Source organism: Quercus lobata, chromosome 3, assembly GCF_001633185.2.
Source record: "Quercus lobata isolate SW786 chromosome 3, ValleyOak3.0 Primary Assembly, whole genome shotgun sequence".
In the NCBI taxonomy this organism is placed as follows: Eukaryota; Viridiplantae; Streptophyta; class Magnoliopsida; order Fagales; family Fagaceae; genus Quercus; species Quercus lobata.
In genome coordinates, this window is record NC_044906.1 from 18,729,795 (window position 1) to 18,749,916 (window position 20,122).

The 20,122-nt window shown below is 36.7% G+C and overlaps 1 protein-coding gene across 1 annotated transcript; it reads left to right on the forward strand.

Moving 5' to 3' along the window:
* The first annotated feature begins 5,086 nt into the window (after positions 1-5,086).
* Positions 5,087-19,827, forward strand: LOC115980482 (midasin-like). The gene is given in 21 exon segments (XM_031102722.1): positions 5,087-5,167; positions 5,252-5,317; positions 7,459-7,623; positions 7,741-7,948; positions 8,053-8,942; positions 9,116-10,624; positions 10,735-10,936; positions 11,081-11,178; positions 11,655-11,721; positions 12,342-12,484; positions 13,882-13,902; positions 13,904-14,006; positions 14,375-14,529; positions 15,020-15,133; positions 15,547-15,717; positions 15,854-16,033; positions 16,117-16,302; positions 16,480-16,659; positions 16,933-17,139; positions 17,251-19,153; positions 19,156-19,827. Coding segments are annotated over 21 exon segments (7,215 nt in total). The 3' UTR covers positions 19,722-19,827.
* The last annotated feature ends 295 nt before the right edge of the window (positions 19,828-20,122 follow it).

Below are 20,122 nucleotides of genomic sequence, written 5' to 3' on the forward strand. Positions count from 1 at the left end.
TCAAGTCCAGGATGAGGGCAAAGGGACCACACCCTCTCCAGAAGCATTGGGTTTCTCTGAGACTCAAGATGGCCCGGTCAAGGCAAGGGAGACAAAGACTTAAGACATTTCTTCCCCTTGATAAGGCAAGAAAGGAGCCTCTTCTTCCTTCAGCCAAAATCCGAAGCAGGTGGAGGTCGCATCAGATTTTTTGTGTGACAGCATTGAGGTTTCTCATTGTCGGTACCATCCGCTCTCACTCGATTGCTGCTAATATGATACTTGCTCGATTGCAGTCAGAGCTGGTACGGGGATTAGGCATCCCCGCTTCTTCCTCTCTTCCATCACTGGTGCCACCTAGGTGCCTCCGCTTCTTCTTCTCTTCCATCACTAGTGCCACCCAGGTGCCTCTACTTCTTCTTCTCTTCCGTCACTGGTGCCATCTTGACGTGCTTAGTCGTTACTAGAGCAAAATTGAAGGATTTATCGTTCCCCTGTATCTTTTTCTTTTTGTTTTTCTTTTTTGCTTCTGTAATTAGCTTCTGGTATAGGCTTGTTTAAGCCCCTTATTTTATGCTGTACTACTTCTTTGTCTAATAAAAGATGACTTTATCCCATTTTGCGTGTTCTTTCTTTTCTGCAATAATTATTTTGTGAATGGATGTGCTGGTGTCCTTTTCTTTTGAACAATACTTAGGGTCGAAACCCTTGTTAACAAAGAGCTATCACATTAAACTTATTAAAACTGACGGGCACAATAATGTTGACTTGAAGTAGGTTAACCATATGAGACTAACCGAAATAATAGTCTAATGCTCTGTATTGCATATGGGGTGATCACCCGAGGATGGGTAACATAAAATGAACTATCTGAGAAGGTCGCCAGGCACTAGGGTGCTTTGCCACGTTCCTGACAACATTCATAGCCTTAACTTGTTTTTGGCATCCGGTCCGAGGACCGAGGTATGACTGTACCAGGTCTACACACTCGGTTGTGTTAGTTTCCTTAGAGCTGAGGATCCGAGGACCGTGCGAGATTTCCATTCTGTCTAGGACTTAAGCCATTTTCTAATGACTAGTTTCCCCATAGGTTTGAGTCCGAGAACCATGCAAGACCTTGGTTCTGTCTAGCATTTTCTTTTTGTAGTAGTTGGTTTCTCCATAGGTTTGAGTCTGAGGACCATGCAAGACCTTGGTTCTGTCCAAAACTTGTATTTTTTCTTAAAGTAGTTGGTTTCCCCATAGGTTTAAGTCCGAGAACCATGCAAGACCTTGTTTTTGTCCAAAACTTGTATTTTTTCTTGAAGTAGTTGGTTTCCCCATAGGTTTGAGTTCGAGGACCATGCAAGACCTTGGTTCTGTCCAAAACTTGTATTTTTTCTTGAAGTAGTTGGTTTCCCCATAGGTTTGAGTCTGATGACCATGCAAGACCCTAGTTCTGTCCAAAACTTGTATTTTTTCTTAAAATAGTTGGTTTCCTCATAGGTTTGAGTCCGAGGACCATGCAAGACCTTGGTTCTGTCCAAAACTTGTATTTTTTCTTAAAGTAGTTGGTTTCCCCATAGGTTTGAGTCCGAGGACTATGCAAGACCCTGGTTCTGTCCAAAACTTTCTTTTTGAAGTAGTTGGTTTCCCTATAGGTTTGAGTCCGAAGACCATGCAAGACCTTGGTTCTGTCCAAAACTTGTATTTTTTCTTGAAGTAGTTGGATTCCCTATAGGTTTGAGTTCGAGGATCATGCAAGACCTTAGTTCTGTCCAAAACTTGTATTTTTTCTTGAAGTAGTTGGTTTCCCCATAGGTTTGAGTCCGATGACCATGCAAGACCCTAGTTCTGTCCAAAATTTGTATTTTTTCTTAAAGTAGTTGGTTTCCCCATAGGTTTGAGTCCGAGGACCATGCAAGACCCTGGTTCTGTCCAAAACTTTCTTTTTGAAGTAGTTGATTTCCCCATAGGTTTGAGTCCGAGGACCATGCAAGACCTTGGTTCTGTCCAAAACTTGTATTTTTTCTTGAAGTAGTTGGTTTCCCCATTGGTTTGAGTCCGAGGACCATGCAAGATCTTGGTTCTGTCCAAAACTTGTATTTTTTCTTGAAGTAATTGGTTTCCCCATAGGTTTGAGTCCGATGACCATGCAAGACTCTAGTTCTGTCCAAAACTTGTATTTTTTCTTAAAGTAGTTGGTTTCCCCATAGGTTTGAGTCCGAGGACCATGCAAGACCCTGGTTCTGTCCAAAACTTTCTTTTTGAAGTAGTTGATTTCCCCCATAGGTTTGAGTCTGAGAACCATGCAAGACCTTGGTTCTGTCAAAAACTTTCTTTTTGAAGTAGTTGGTTTCCCCATAGGTTTGAGTCCGAGGACCATGCAAGACCTTGGTTCTGTCCAGCACTTTCTTTTTGAAGTAGTTGGTTTCCCCATAGGTTTGAATCCGAGGACCATGCAAGACCTTGGTTCTATCCAGCACTTTCTTTTTGAAGTAGTTGGTTTCCCCATAGGTTTGAGTCCAAGGACCATGCAAGACCCTGATTCTGTCCAAAACTTGTATTTTCTTAAAGTAGTTGGTTTCCCCATAGGTTTGAGTCTGAGAACCATGCAAGACCTTAGTTCTATCCAAAACTTATAGTTTTTCTGGTCCCTCAGGGATTAGCCCCTTGGCATATGTGTGGGGCATAAACTTTATGTTAGAAGCCCCTAGAACTGCCCGTGCCATTGGCACTTCGAAGTGTAGCCTCGAGTGGGAGCTGCGTTAGGGCAACAACCGTGTGCTGTTGGAAATGATAGAGTGGCTTTCGCATAGCTTGCACCACTACGAAAATTATTTCTTTCGAGGGGCCCTCGTTGACAGGGGCTTGATCCTTCAATGACTAACCGCCGCCTGGGCTAACGCACAAGCCTTCCCATAGACGACGCTAATTGTAAGGGCTCGATTTGTAATGACCCCAAATTGGTATATTGGGTTTGAACGTTAAAGGCCCAAACAATAAAATTTGTAGAGAGTGGGCTAAAAGGCTAGGCCTTAGTGAATGGACAGCTGTTAGTCATGGTGTTCGTGATGATCGTACAGAGGTGAACTGTGGTTGCCCAAGAAGACTTTCTCCTCGGCGCGGCTTGGGAGGCTTTAGTTCTTGGCCCTGGTCCTAGCCTCTTTTTCTGGATTGCTTCCTTCTCCTTTTATACTAGCCTTTACCCTCCCTCCAACATCCACGTGTAGGTTCAGTTTTCTAGGGCTGATACTTGTCCTATCAGCTCATACCCAAAATGATTGGGGGTGGTTGTAAAAACTGAAAAGCATTGCTCTGTAAGGCGTAGAGTACTTAATTGCAGTAATGACAGCCTTTCCCTTGTCCTTTGTCGCCACACTGTTCAGGGGTCCTTTCCCCATCAATGCGGAGGTGTTTAGCTTTTCCTTGAACTGCTCCTACACCGTACTCACCCTTTCTTCTAGAAGCCCTTTAGGATGCCGAGGACAGAATCGTCCTCGATTATATCTCTAGGCTATTTGGACTTCCGTTACATGTCCTCGGCAACGCCTTTCCTCGGCGTGGGCCTTGGGCCCTAATGTAAAGTGGGCCTGGATCACAAATTCTCTGGCCCCACAGTCGAAGTTTCCCTTTCATTGATGTAAAAATAATGCTTTCGATAAACTTTAGAAAACATAAGCTTTAAAAACATAACTTTTGAAAACCTTTAATTTCTAAGAACCTAAAAAATAAAACTTTTTCATATTATGCATAATTACTTACAGCACTTGAATCCCTCTGAAAGTCCAGCCGAAACAACCTCCAAAGGCCTCAAAACACTCTTAAATAAGACCTATATTCAATCATAGAAATTACTTACTATCCTCCACAAAATATGAAACTTATTGAATTATACAAACTGACTCACTAGGAAAAATACTGTGCTGAACTGATAACACTTTAACACTAAATTAAAGTTTCTCTAACCAATAATATTCCCTTGCATTAATCGAAACTCATATTGCCATGAGGAAGGCAGTAGCCAAAATATCATTGACCTAAGATTTAATATAAAACCCCAATGAACAAATGTAAGAGCCATATACTTGAATAGATATTTGTAATCCATGGCTTGTTCTAGAGACACACAGTGACCAACCTAGGATTTAATTATATAACTCCGATGAAAAACGTGAAGGCCATGATCATTAATAATATTTGATCCATGTCTATTTTCATGGGTACACACGGTGGCAAGATCATTGACTTCAAATATATTATATATGTACATGTCCGTAGGAAGGCATATACCATAACCATAGATCCTTGAAATTCAGTGGCTCAACTTTTGGATTATATATATATATATATATATATATATATATTTATATCCCAACGTTAAACTTAAAGCCATCCTAACATTAAAGCCATCCTATAATATATATAAATATATGTTAACCACAGTTGAAGCTTTACAGCCGTGTTCTTGAATTAGGAATTGAAATTCCATGAATCTGTTCAAGAACCCACATACTGGGCAGTGGGCAATCCAAGATTTAATAGTGTAAACAACAATTCTAGGAAACCAAAAAGAAACCTCTTTTTAACAATCTACACATCACTAAAGTTTTCCATGATAAAATTCTAACTCCTTAATAATTTGTTTCTAACGGTGCGAAATCATACCTTGAACAATTGGTTGCCTCTTCAATTAACTCCAATGAAAAGTACACCTCCTAGCCTCCTTAGTGATGAAACTCTTCTTATGAAAACCCTAATTAGCTTTTCCTCCACCTTATATTTTAACACTTAAGAGATGTAGGCTTGGTGGGATAATGGGCTGGAGTTTAAAATCCACTTGAGCTTATCTCTTTAGTCTCTAAGAAGCCCATAAAACATCTTCATCCTTTTTATTTATTTATTATTTTAATTGCCGCACCAAATTGTATGCACTAAAATTTTAATTTTCTCACCTATTTGTAGCACTACAAAATTATCTACTCTATATTAAAATTGACAAGGTACAGTGATAATCATAAAATCAAAATTGGGGTATTACACTCTCTCTCTCTCTTCTTTTTGGTTTCTAAAACCTTTTGCACTTAGTAGTATTAGCATTAAACATGTTCTTATGCAGACTAATATAATGGACTTGTTGGGGTCGGACTTACCTATTGAGAGTGATGAAGGAATAAAGTTTGCGTGGTCTGATGGAATCCTATTGCAGGTTAAAGTGTCATATATCAAAGGTGTAATTGTCTCAAACTTAATTACTCTAAACATGTATTGACATTCTTCCTTCTTTTTGCAGGCTTTAAAGGAAGGTTGTTGGGTTTTGCTTGATGAACATAATCTTGCTCCACAATCTGTGTTAGAGGCACCGTAATGAACCTCTATCGTTATTTTCCTAATATTACTTTGTTGATGCTTTTGCTTGTTTTCAAGATTTACGCAGCATATTTAGTTAGTTACAAATTTCACCCTTTAGCTTTTACCTTTTATCAATTAGTCTTTCACAAGATTCCGTTTTTTCATTTTAGTCCTTCAACTTTAATTTGATTTCAATTATGTCCTTGTGCCTGGTCCCGTCCAATCTCACTATTAGTTTTAGTAGTTTTCAGTATACAAAATGACATCATTTGGTGGGTCTTAAGAGTGAAGATGACATTGTTTTGTTGGTCTTAACAGTGAAGATTGGATAGGTGACTACATTGAAATGAATGAAAATTAAAGGACTGATTGAAAAAGGGGCTAATTACTGTTTTATTTGACTGTGTTTTTACTTATAAAAAAAGGGGGGTTAATTACAACTTACTACCAGTGGCTTGGCCTAAATTTAAGTTGTCTACTTGTGATTTGAAATTTGGCACTTTACCTACATGAGATGTGTCTCGTTAGGGTTCTGTGACACACCTCTTGTTTTTTTGTTTGACATTTTTTTTTATAGGAAAACAAAACATAAAACACGTCAAAACCTTAGGGATAGAAATTACTGCAAAAATGGATGATGGAATTCCTAGCCACTCTTTGCTCTAATCTTCCCATTACCTCTTCTCACCTATGCTCCAAGGTCTCTGTCTATCTATCTTTGGCCGTACAGAAATTCCACAATCTTGACCAAATCAAGCCACAAATCACTCTAATCTCTCATGAATTGAAGTCCTGATACAATTCACCACCCCTTTTACAAGGTCCTCATTCTTGGCCTTCCTCTCCGTTTCCTTTACTCTTGGACCTCCAGGGTTTTGATACAAAAGGGTGTTCTCGATTTTGTCTCTGGGGTGAGTGAGTGAGTCTCTGAACTTCAAAGGTTTTTTTTTTCTTTTCATCCCTTGTTTGGTTGTTGGGGAAATGTGGGAAAAGGAAGGAAACCATAATAGTAGAAGGGAGAGTAAAAGTTCTTTGCTTTGGGCTTGATTGAATGGTTTTACATGATATGATGATATGATTTGGATGATCTTGGTCGTTTTGGTATAGGGTATTTTGTTTTGGTTTTTTTTTTTTTTTTTTTTTTTTTTTTTTTTTGGGGGGCGGTGGGGGTGTGGGTCGGGTTTGGAAATCTGAGGGGGGCTTTTTGTTAAAAAAAGGGGACTATTTTGATAATTGGAATGTATTATAGGGTTTTTAAGTTTGTGGAAATTGGTTTAATTGTTTAAGTTGATTGTTTCTAGAAAGTGTGAAAAAGGAACAAAAATTTTGTTTGGAATTCTCGGTTTATCTTTGTTCATTTAGAAGTTGGTTGAATGGGGGCATGAAAATCTGAGTGGGACTTCGAAATTGAGTAACTGGGATGAGTTATGGTGGGTTTTCTAATGTTAAGTGTGAAATTTGGGTTTCAAATGGTTCAAGTTGATTTATTTCTTTTGAGAATCATGTGGGGTTATTGAAAGATAAGGATGATTTGTTGAAACTCGTTCTATTGATGTTTTGAGAAAGCATAATTCCTTTTATACAAATGCTATATTTTGTCTTGTATTTATTGATTTGTTATTTTTACTCCCTTCGTCCCAAATTTTTGTTCCGTGTATTCCATTTTGGGTGTCCAAAATTTGTTTTTGTATTCTAAAATTAAAATTTAATTTACTAGTTTCCTATTATTTGCCCCCTACCATCACAAGCGCTTAAAAATAAAAATAAAAATAAAACTTTTTGAGAACTTTGTTTAAGGGTAATTTTGAAAACTTCTATATTTTTAATTAAAAGACAAGACAATAAATGACGTTTCATTAAAAATTTGGGTTTTCTAAAGAGGACCAACAATTTGGGACATAGGTAGTATATGTTTTTAATGGAGAAGGTGATGACGTGGGTTTGAACCCTAACAAGTAGACATCAAGTGGGTAAAGTGTCGAATTTCAAAATACAAGTAGGCTACCCTTGAAAAAAATGTAACTTAAAGGATGAAATTGAAAACAAGGCTGAGTTAAACAATGTAATTTGTAATTTATTCTTTTCTTTATGTGTTTTTTTATTTAATAATGAGAACATAATCATTGATGGAATTTTAATTGTTGTTAGGGTTTGAATGCTATTCTGGATCACCGAGCTGAAGTCTTTATTCCGGAGCTGGGTTGCACCTTTAAGTGTCCCTCATCTTTTAGAGTTTTTGCATGTCAAAATCCTTCGCATCAAGGTGGTGGCAGAAAAGGCCTTCCAAAATCCTTTCTCAACCGTTTCACTAAGGTATGTTTGTTTAAGCATCATTGTTGCTGTGGATGTATAAACTATGTAAAACAGATGATGGTTTAACTTGAAATGCAAGATATTAACAATTATTTATTTCCTTGTCATTGGTTTCAGGTTTATGTGGATGAGTTAGCTGAGGGTGACTATCTTTTCATCTGTAGTTCGCTTTATCCATCAATCCCCAGGTCCATACTAATAAAACTGATATCATTTAACAAACGATTGCATGAAGAGACAATGTTGTATCACAAATTTGCTCAGGATGGCTCACCTTGGGAGTTTAATCTACGTGATGTGATTCGGTCATGTCAGATCATACAAGGTTTTCTATATTCTTTCTTTAAATTTGATTGATTATTTTGAACTTTATGCATGTATAGATTCGTACTATGCTGGTTTCTTAAGATATGGTTTTGTTTGATTTAGGTGCAGTGGAGAACTTGAGAGATTATTCCTTCCTCAACATTCTTTATATTCAAAGAATGCGTACAGAAGTTGACCGCAGAGAGGTCATACAGCTCTTTGAGCAGGTTTTTGAGGTGAAGTCATTTATAAATCCTTACCCACGGGTTCAGCTTAATTCCCAGTACTTAATTGTGGGGAACACTGCCATTAAAAGGAACCTTTTTCAATCATCTAAAATTTCAAGCAGTCAGCTTAAAGTTATGCCTGAAATTCGTCAATGTTTAGAAGCTGCTGCACATTGTATTCAGCATCAATGGCTGTCCATTTTGATTGGTCAATCATCATCTGGTAAGACTTCGTTGATAAGGTTACTTGCTCAGCTTACTGGCAATGTACTAAATGAATTAAATCTTTCGGCTGCAACTGATATATCTGAGTTACTTGGATGCTTTGAGCAATATGATGCTTCCCGAAATTTTCGATTTGTTGTTGATCAAGTTGAGTGCTATGTTAAGGAGTATTATAGTTTGCAATTGGAGTCCTCGAAGGAAGCATCTATTAGTGAAAGAAATGATCAGTTAATAGCCAAATGTATTGCTTTAAAAAGCATGGATTGTAACTTTTTATCAGGCTCTACTGAGCATGCAGAGAAGGGGAAGAGAATCACCGATTCCCTGAGTTTGTTAGTTGAGATCATTGAACAACTAAAGGATCTTAAGAAAAATGATCTACCTCTGTCATGGTCGATCAGGGATCTTGATAGAGCCATGAAGACAATTTTAAAGTTGCAAGAGGATTATCAGAAAAGGTCTTTTTCTGCGAAGTTTGAATGGGTTATGGGACCTCTGATAAAAGCTATTGAACGTGGAGAATGGATTGTTCTAGAGAATGCAAATCTTTGTAATCCCACGGTATGTGACAAGTTAAATTAATAACACATTCTTATGATATTTTGTTGTTATGTCTCTATCTGATGACCAATTTGATTCTATTAATTTTCTATTTATCAGGTCATCTAATTTTTCTTCTTATTTTTGACTGAAATGATAGAAATCTAATTTTTCTTCTTAATTATGAAATATAGGTTCTTGATAGACTCAACTCTTTAGTGGAGCCTTCTGGATCAATTACACTTAATGAGTGTGGAATTGTTGATGGAAAACCAGTGGTTCTTCATCCACACCCTAATTTTCGGATGTTCCTCACAGTTAACCCAAACTATGGTGAAGTTTCCCGAGCAATGCGAAATAGAGGAGTTGAGATATTTATGATGCAGCCATACTGGTTACTAGATGAAGGAAGTGGTTACAGTTCTGTACAGATTGAATTAAAAGATGTGGAGAGATTTCTTATTCTTTCTGGTATTCCTGGAGGTAGATTGGTTGAATCAATGGCCAAATCGCATGTCTTCGCTAGGAACGAAGGTTCAAGACTTAATATCAGCATTACGTATCTTGAGCTGTCACATTGGGTGCAGTTATTCCATCAGCTTCTAATGAATGGTAATCAGCCTTTGTGGAGTCTTCATGTGAGTTGGGAGCATACATATCTTTCTTCTTTTGGTGAAGCTGAAGGGGGAAATATAATAGGCCATGCTAAAAGCACTTATTTATCAGTTATAGAGTTGTCGGATTCATCACTAGCTTTTACTTTGTGTTTGCCTGGAGGATGGCCAATGCCATTGAAAGTAATGGATTTTGTATGGTACTCAAAAGAAACTTGTGTGAAACAAAATTGCATGTATCTGGAGTTCCTGGGGGCTCAGTTTGCATCATTTGAATCAGGAATTTTTAGTGGCCATAAAAGTGCTTACTTGATAAATGTGAAGAAGTTAGAACAGAAAATGTTTCCCAAGTCTTCAAATTCAACTGTTTCAAACTTTGGGAAAACGGAATTAGCATTGGCTAATAAGATGCTGGAATTTGCTGCCAACTGGGCCATTGAACAAGCCACGGAAAATGATCTAGAGCTTTATCTTCTCTGGTTTAACTGGTTTAGTGCTCAATTGCAACCCTTCTGCCAGTTTTTCAGTTCTTTTCTGATGTTAATCAAGCGGGTAATGGATCATCCTGTTTGGAAATACATTTCTCAGCGACACTGTGAGGTTGCATCTCTTCACCAAGTAGATTTTGGCTTGCTGCCCATACCAATGTTGTCATTAGAATTAGTTAATTTAATGGCATCAAAGGACATGGCTGAATCATGCAGCTTATTTTTAAGTAATGCCATTAACTGCCTAGGTCCATTAAGAGTTAGCTGTCAGCAATGGAATGCTCAGAGCAGCCATGAACATAGTGATGAAGCTCAGGGTTCTGTATTGAAATCTCTGCGAGTAATTGAAGAGGAAATTCTTCATAAGTTTGTTGATTCATCATACATGTTTATGGAATCTCCTTCTTTTGCTGTGCTGATTCAATTATACACTGACCTTCTCGAAGATCACATACTTTTCTGGAATGGTGTTAACTCTGACCCAACTACATCGTCAAATGTTGAGCAGTTGCGAATTTCTTGGCGTTCTTTGATGAAGGATGTCACAAAATTGAAGGAAAAATTGAGTGATGTCTGCCCAGAAGCAGCTGAGATTGTGCTGGTAAGCTGACCACAATAATGTTGCATTTTGTGTTTGTGTCTTGTTATTCATTTCTTTTAGCCAGATCCTGTAATGCACTTTGGGCTTGATTACTCTTTTGTTCATGATAGAGGGAGAGCAAGAATCTGGAGAATTTCGCTAATTTATTTCATAAAGAGCATCAACTTTCATTACTTTGTGAGAAGTCCTTGCTTTGGATTCATGGGGGTCATCCATTCTTGCCACCTTCTGCTAATTTATTTCATAAACAACATCAACTTTCAGTGCTTTGTGAGGTACTTTGGCCAACAAATTCAAACTCACGGGTGCAAGGTATGGCATTCTTATTTACTGTGTATTAGGTTGCTGTGACTGTTAAGTTGTTGAAATCTACTTATCAAAAAAGAAAAGAAGTTGACAATTCTTTCAAATTATTGAAGTGAATTTTTCTCCCTTTGTTGAATATGTTTGCTGTAGCAGTGAATAGAAGTCTGATTGAGGTTGTTGCATCATCAAATCCCGAACTTCGTTTTCTTGCAATGCAAGGTAGAATTTTCAGATTCTTTTATGACCATATTCCTTTGACATAATATTGGGATAATATTCGAATATGCTAGTCTTGTAGTTTTAAGTTTCATAAAGTTTAATGTAATGCTTGTTTGGTAATGTGTTATTTATTATTTGTTATGTTTTAGCCTATGATTTGGGACTTGTTCACATACTTGAGTGATTTTTCTTAATATTATATATGTTGAAGCCACATGTATGAGGGGAATTGATTGGCTAGGATTTATTGGGTTTACTATATTATTTAGTCTTTGTTATCAACATTAGAGTTCTCTTTACCTTTTGGTTGCTTGTCTTTCTTATGATTTTTCTCCGTTTCATTAGTCTTCCTGAGGTTACTTTTATGCCTACCTTCTCTTCTACTACTCGAAATGTAGTCCAACTTCTTTTTCTACTCTTCTTCTTTTACCAATGGTTTATTAGAAAAGTTCAAAACTTCAGTGGCTGGTACTAATTTCCGATGATTTGTTTTATAATCCCCTAGTTGGCTTGCATTAACCTTATTGTGATTCTACTTATCTTACTGGAAGGGGCTGTTGCGGGAAATTCTGGTATGGTTAAGTAATCAAGTTCCTTAAAGTTATCTTGCTAGATACTTTTCTCCGTTTCTTTTTCGTTATTCTTGATAATGATAAAACTTCGGATTTCATACCAAAAAAGGGGATGAATAAGAATTTTCTGCAGATTTAATTGGCCAAATTTGTCTATGACATTCTATTTCCTGGTTGTTTCTTGCTGGTTGCATACCTTATTTATTGTTAGTTATCAAAGATTCAAAGCTCTCTTTTGGGAATGGACAAAATTTAGCTACAAAATTAGTTGCAGCCTAAGACTATAACTTTAATAAAATAAATATTACTACATATTTTGGAAATCTAACCGTTGAATTATATGTTCTTTACATACTTAATATATATGTCAAATTTTGTGTTAATTGTATATTATTTACTATGTGATCTATAAACTTATATTTTATGCATAATTTTAAACTACAAAAACTTGCAATTTAAACAATTTATTGATGACATAGCTATTGATCTTTAATTTTCTAGAAATTTTGCAAGCATGGAGGATATAAGAAAAAGATGTAATCCAATGGTGAATTTGTCAAAATTCACCTCCAATAAAAAGATATTGAATAAGGTTGTATCCACTTTTGTGCTCAATGTAGGCAAGGTGCATCTGCTATGCCGTGAATATGATGTGCGATGTCTGAAGCTTAGAGTTGCTTCTTGTAACCTCTGGAACAGCTCTATGACTGGGACAAAATTTCATCATATTCTTTTGTCTATGGCTCGTTCTCTTTTCCACCAGGTAGCTCATGTTGCAAATTGGATATGCTTTTATTATTTCTGCTAGAATTCATGGAATTCATTCTTAATGTTACTCTTCTGCTTCCTGATTATATATGCACATAAAAAGTCTTTTGATTCAAATGAATTTTGCAACAATCAAGTCCAATCTTTGTGCATTATCGGAGAACTCAGTTAAGGTATGCTTTTTCTGAAGTTTCTATATCTTTAATGAATCTTTTGAAAAATGAGTGTTTCCAAAAGACTGGTCTTACCATTCGCATGGTTACTTTCCATATTTTCAGTTTACATTCTTTTTTTTAATTTTATTATTATTATTATTATTATTTATTTATTTAATGGCGCCATTTGTTTCAACTTAAAACATTTTTCAAAAAATGTTTTCCTCATTTTCAGGTATTTGGAACAGAAATGTTTTACGCCTCTTATTTATTGCTATTGCACTCATATTTTGATTGTGCATATTATTGTAATGATTGACTTTTTAAAAAAGAAGAAATTGGTTTATTTTGCTTTAGGTTATTTTTTAGTTGTTCTGTATTATTACTTTTATGTGGTGTATCAAACTTTTTATTTCATATCTATATAAAAAACGTAGAGGAAGACCAAAAATCATATTAGTAGAAGTAATAAAATAGAACATGTCAATTAGGGGAGTAACTCAGAATTTGACTTTAGATAGAGTAGAATGGAGGCAAAGAAGACATATTAACTAATATGTTAGGGATCCATAGCCGACCCCAAAATTTTGGGACTATGGCGTGAATGAAATGCTAGAAGCTTTTGAGGACCAGTATTCTAGAACTAAAGATGTTTTTTCTTACTTCTCTTTCTTCATTGGGTTTTTATCCTTTTTCTTCTCTTTTAGATTTCAGTGATCATTGTACTCTACACCATGATTGATGGTCTCTAGTATATGTCCTGTATACATTTTTTTTTTTCCCCAATAAATTATGTTATTTATCATATATATATATATGAAAATTTGTGATTTTTCAGACGTTTCAAATACCAGAAAATGTTTCCCAAAGTATAAGAACACAACCAAATACCAGAAAACAAACAGTTTTCCTTTAAGATGTTTTTGAAAACATTTTTGACATAAAACATTTTGTGCTTGTAATTCTTTTAACTCTCTGTGCTCATCATTGTGAACATGAAGTATTTCCCATTTTCAATAAAACTTTCTACTTAAAAAAAATTTATGCTGAAATTATCGGAGCCTTAACCTTACAAACTCATACCTAGACTTTAAAATCGCAGTTTTTGTTTCAATTAGACTTCACATGTGGGTCCCATAGAATAGAACTTGAATAGAAATTTATGAAGTAATAAAAAACTAATCTTTCATGGCTGCATCATGTCCGTCCTTTTATCCATCTCTTTCTTTGGTGACAGCAGGAAAACCTCCAGCAAATGAGTTCCCGTTATTCTCTCATCAAGCCATGGCAGATTGAAGGAGTCGGTGCAAAAGTACATTGAACCACTGCTAAAAGATCTCTATCTTCACTGTGAATCTACTGGTGATTAAATTTCTATTGATCATTTTGTGCTGTGTTTAGAATTACAAGATTTTTCTTGGGTATCAATTTTATTTATAGGATTTTGTCAACGGATGCCCTAAGGACATTTGTTAGTGAATCATTTTAGAAAAGTTTGATGGTAAACTTAAAAAAAAAAGCAACTTATCTTTTAAATAGCTTTTTTGTATTTCTCGTAAAAGTGGTATTAAAACTTTTCTAAAATTATTCATTAATAAATGCCCTAAGGGCACTTGTTAACCGGACCCCATTTATAAAGTGCTAGTAATATTAATTGTATTTATTTTGGTTCCAAGCAAAATTTGTTTTTCTGTTTTTTTTTTTTTTTTTCAATCTTTTTTCTTTCTTAGACTTCCACTATATTCTTGGTTGTGCATGGTTACGGATTGGGGGATTACGTTTTCATCTCTTGCTTAGCTCTGATGATCTAGATCCGGCCATGAAATACTATTGGAAGTATTCACAGTTGGCTGAGAAGATAGCATCCCTTAAGCTTGAAATCCAGGTATCTTTCTTGTATTATTTAACCAGCCTAAGTGTTTTGTAATGGTCTTTCATGCCTCAGGGCTCCTTTGTTGTTTTACAATGTTTAATTTTTTATGGGCTTTATTGTGAAATTTATGCACCTCCAATGCAATGTCGAAGATAGAATCGCTGTCCACATCTAAAGCTCTTCAAGCACCTCTCCTCAAATTTATTTCTTCATAACTATTACTTCTAGCTGCGTATTTGCATGTGTTTGTTGTTATCTATGGTTCTTTTGTTATTAAGTATCTTAATTTGAACCACAAGTTGAGTGCATAAGTTCTGAAGTCAATCTGACATGTTTAGTTTTAATTAATTTCATTTCTCTTTGTAAGATCATAAACCCAAAACTTGTAATATATGCGAATGAATTTGCATGCTCATGTGCAGGGAGAAGTTTGTAGTTGAGCTTCTCTTTGAAGCCAAATGATGTGATAAATTTAAAGATTTAAATATATGGGTTGTTGTAGGTGCGACAAGAGTGTGGCTACTTAGCAGGACATTTTTCTACAAGAGAAGATGATAATAGAAGAACACTGGCTTTAGAAAATCTTGAAGTGGAGCTTAGAAGGGTGCAAAGAAAGGTTTAATCAGTTTCACTTCTATTCTTGTATTACTATTTTCATTGGCAGATGAAATAAACTTATTTATAGTATACGATAATATTGATATATACTTTGTTAGTGTTTGAGGAAATCAAATGTTTGTGGCGATTGTGAGTATGAATGATACCTTTTTGATAAGTAATAAAGTCTTACTAATATCAAAAACTCAAATCACCCAAGTATACAGGGAGTATACAAGGGGAGATCATTCACTCAATCATGCAGATTACATAGATTTATCAAATCACTAACCGAAAATGGAGGATGACAACGTAAAACAGACATCCAATCCAATAAAGTTCTAAAGAAAAATATTAGTTTACCAAGGCTGGACATGCTTCTTGTTAGTTCTTGTCTTTTATCTGATGACAAAAGTTTCTTCATGTTCTCAGATTGTGTTCCGCTCTGATCCCGGGAAATTTATGAAGTTAAAACATGATTGCAAAGAATTTTTCGAAAAATGTGATGGGCTTCTTAAATGTATTACACCTTTGGAGGTTATGGTGAGTAATATTGAAGCCATGGGCTTACCACAGATTGTTGATCAAGTGTGCAACTGGCAGGTACAAATAATTATGCATGATTAGATAGTTGGGAATGTATTTTGTATGATAACAATTCATTTCTTTTCCATTCCACATTGCTGTTGCATTTTAAATTATTATTCCTATTTCACATGTTTCTATCTTGGTTTATCAGGACACAGCAACCTGATTTGTTGGCCGATTATCAGAGGAATATGCTGAATATGTTGATGTAGTTCAACCAGTTCAAGTTGCAGTTTATGAAATGAAATTGGGCTCATCGCTGGTTTTGGCAAGTGTCTTCCAGAAAGATTTGCTGAGTATGGTTGAGCTGGACGATATGGATCTCATTATGGTATTTTTTCTGTTTTATTTTAGATGTATTTTTTCTTTTGGATGTTTTAAACATATCATTGGCTGACTTGGAGGGTATTGCAGGGAACTATATATTCATTCATGAGATTTCCCCGTGGATTTCCATCCAAGTTGATTTCTGTTAACTTGGGCAGCACACAGCCTCAGCTTCTTTCCTATGACATAGATATTCCCACAATCTTTTCTGCTGCTGATATGACCTTGCTAGAAAAGTTGGTTACATTCTCAAATGGTGTTGCTGTTGATAAGGTGGTCTGCACTTCATTTAATTCTTTCTTAATAGATAAACTTGTTTCATTTGATGTCTCCATCATAACGTCTTCTTCTTTGACAGTTCATCTATTTGGAGCATTTCATTTGTTTTACTATTATGTAGTATCAAATTGATGTGTTTGTGCAATGTATCTGCTTTCCCATTTGGAACAGGTCTCCGTTATGCAACTTAAAGCGTCTCTTTATCAAAATGTTCTTGTCCGTGTTGCACATCATGTAGCTAATGCTCAATTGATGGATAAAGATTCCTTTAAGCATCTACATGTCTCTTTGAACATAATTTTGAACTTTGGCGATGCACTCCTGCAAGATCTTTTAGCTATGTATAGAACGGTAAGTTCGTTGCCTCTTTGCTCAAAACTTGGCATTTCTTTTAATTTTGTGTGAAGAAATTTTTTTCTTCGAGTGTCATATTGGCCAATTTTTCTGTGCATGTGAAAAACAATAGTACTTGTTTTCTATTGTAAATGAAGATTCAAACAATAGGATGACTCCTTTTCTTTGGTTCGAATTTTACCTGTGCAATTTTAATTTTCTGAATTATTCATGGAAGCAAACTTCAAATTTATGAAATACAATAACTAAAATCTGTATTTTTTCATGCAGGTTTCTATGGTGACCCATGTGCTTGCAAGTGTTTTTGCTTCTTTATTTTCAAAAGGATTTGGCATCTCTGCCGAAGATCAGGTGGATGATGGTACTCTTGATAGATCTGAAGACGCAAATGGAACTGGTATGGGAGAAGGTGCTGGAATGAATGATGTCAGTGATCAGATAACCGATGAAGATCAGCTGATTGGGGCATTGGATAAGGTACAGCATTGAAACATATTTGAGTTTGCATAACTTGGTATCGATGCCTTTTTCTTTCTATTTCATTAATGCTTCGACTGTCTCGTTCTTTTCCATTAAATGTTTCTACAGCCAGGTGATGAGCAAGATGCCTCAAATGAAGTCTCGAATAAGAATGAGAAGGGGATTGAGATGGAACAGGATTTTGCAGCCGATGCACAGAGCGTTAGTGAGGACTCTGCAGAAGATAACAATGATGATGATAGTGAGGATGAGCAGTTAGAGTCTGCAATGGGGGAAACCGGTGCTAACAGTGAAGCAGTTGATGAGAAACTTTGGGATAAGGATGAAGATGAACCACCCAGTAATTCAAATGAGAAGTATGAATCAGGGTCTTCTGTTAGGGATAGAGATACAAGCTCTAGGGAGCTTAGGGCCAAGGAAGATAGTGCTGCTACTACTGATGAACCTGGAGAGCTTAATGCTGATGAACCTGGAGAGCTTAATTCTGATGAACTTGACAAACAAGATGATGAGATTGGAAGTGAGGACAATCTTGCTGACAGAGAGAACATAGAAGACATGAAACTGGACAAAGAAGAAGCATTTGCTGATCCCACAGGGTTAAATCCTGATGAGTCAAATCAGTGTTCTGATGAAGATATGGACACAGATGAAAAGGAAGTTGCAGATTCTGTGGAGGGTGCAGATCCTGTGGAGAATGAGGAGTCTGATGAGAAGGGAAACCACGAGGAAGAAAATACAAATGCAACAGATGAAACTATGGGAGAGGCAGAGGCAGAACAAGTGGGTGGAAGTCCTGAAAGGGATGATCCTGGTAGAAATCATGAAGAGAATGTTGAGAAGAATTTAACCAAACCAAGTAATGATATGTTCAAGCCAGGAATTTCTGATCATGTGCCCAATGCAGAATCTGCAACATAACCAAAAGGTGACTCTCAGGCACCAGATTCAAGAAATATAGCACCACAATCAAACTGGTCTAGCGGCAATGATGCTCAAAATGACTTTGCTCCTTTAAAGGGCTTACCTTCCACTAATACTACTGAAATGGATATTGAGGTGGCTGACTCATCAAATAGTGGGAGATTCACTGACGATCAACCAAAAAGTCAGTTCCCTCAACATGAACCTTCATCTACTCAAAAAACCCAAACTAATCCTTACCGGAATGTTGGGGATGCACTTGAAGAGTGGAAAGAAAGAGTCAAAGTGTCTGTTGATCTTCAGGCAGACAATACAGAGTCACAAGGTGAGATCGAGGATGCAAATGAAGATGAATATGGATTTGTGTCCGAATTTGAGAAAGGGACAGCACAGGCCTTGGGACCTGCAACATCTGAGCAGGTTGACAGAAATGTCAATGGAAATAAGCCGGATGAAGATGGTCTTACGGGGCATAGATATGACCTTGCTGATATGGAGATTGAGAAGCAAAATTCTGAAGCACCCCCTCTCAAGAGCTCTGCCTCAATCCAAAGAAGTAAGATTGAAGAGCATATGCAGCTCACAGATTTGGAGAAGTCACCTAACGAGGGATCTGAAGAGGTTCAAAGTCTTGATGATGATAATCCTGGAAGCCTTTCAGAGAGTTTGGTCTCTGTCAAGAAGTCTTACTTGAGTGAAGGCATACATCAATTCAGCAAACTTTCTGTTGATGATGAGCTGGGAAAGGCCCAAGATCCTGAGGAAGTTTCCAATGATGTGAATAATAATGCTACTGCTCTTTGGAGAAGATATGAACTACAGACGACAAGGTTATCCCAGGAATTGGCGGAACAATTGCGTCTTGCGTTAGAGCCCACTCTTGCCAGCAAGCTCCAAGGGGATTATAAAACTGGTAAGCGTATTAACATGAAGAAGGTAATTCCATACATTGCAAGTCATTACAGGAAAGATAAGATATGGCTGAGGCGGACCCGACCTAACAAACGTGATTATCAAGTTGTTATTGCTGTGGATGATTCCCGTAGTTTGTCTGAGAGTTGCTGTGGTGATGTTGCCATTGAGGCTCTAGTACTGTTTGTCGTGCCATTTCTCAACTGGAAATGGGAAACTTGGCTGTTACAAGCTTTGGAAAGAAGGGGAACATTAGGTTACTGCATGATTTTGATCAGTCGTTTACTGGAGAGGCTGGGATCAAGATGATCTCCAGCTTGACATTCAAACAAGAGAATACCATTGCGGATGAACCGGTGGTTGATCTGTTGACGTATTTGAACAACATGTTGGATGTAGCTGTGGCAAAGGCACAACTTCCATCTGGACAGAACCCATTACAACAGCTTGTCTTGATCATTGCAGATGGTCGGTTCCATGAGAAGGAAAACTTGAAGCGCTGTGTTAGAGATGCATTGAGTCGGAAGCGTATGGTTGCATTTCTTCTTCTGGATAGTCCGCAAGAGTCGATCATGGACCTCATGGAAGCATCCTTTGAGGGTGGAAGCATTAAATTTTCAAAGTATATTGATTCCTTTCCCTTCCCATATTACATTGTGCTAAGGAACATTGAAGCACTTCCTAGAACCCTTTCTGACTTACTGAGACAGTGGTTTGAGCTTATGCAGTATTGGAGGGAATAAATTTGTTGGATTGAAGAGTTCAGTGTGACACAATTGACTTGTAAATGTGCAAAGTTTGACGGGCACTAGGTGCGGTATAATGTAGTGTTCAAAACCAGAAAAAAAATTAGTGTTATAATTTTAGATGGCCTGTACGCTGTACCTGTACAGTATCTCAAATGCTGCTTAACAAAATTATGTTATCAATAATAAAGGTTATTTATTGTGTCAAATTTCTAGGCTATTTTCTTTGTTTTGGAGCCGGTCTTTTTTTGGTAATATTGTTGGACTTGTAATGTCATTTACATTGTTATATTTTTTTGGTGATTTCGTCAAAGGGTGGACTGGAGGCTACTACGGAAGGAATCCTTTTGAGTTTGGACACAATATAATATTCACCTCCACCGAATTCTAAGTTAAAT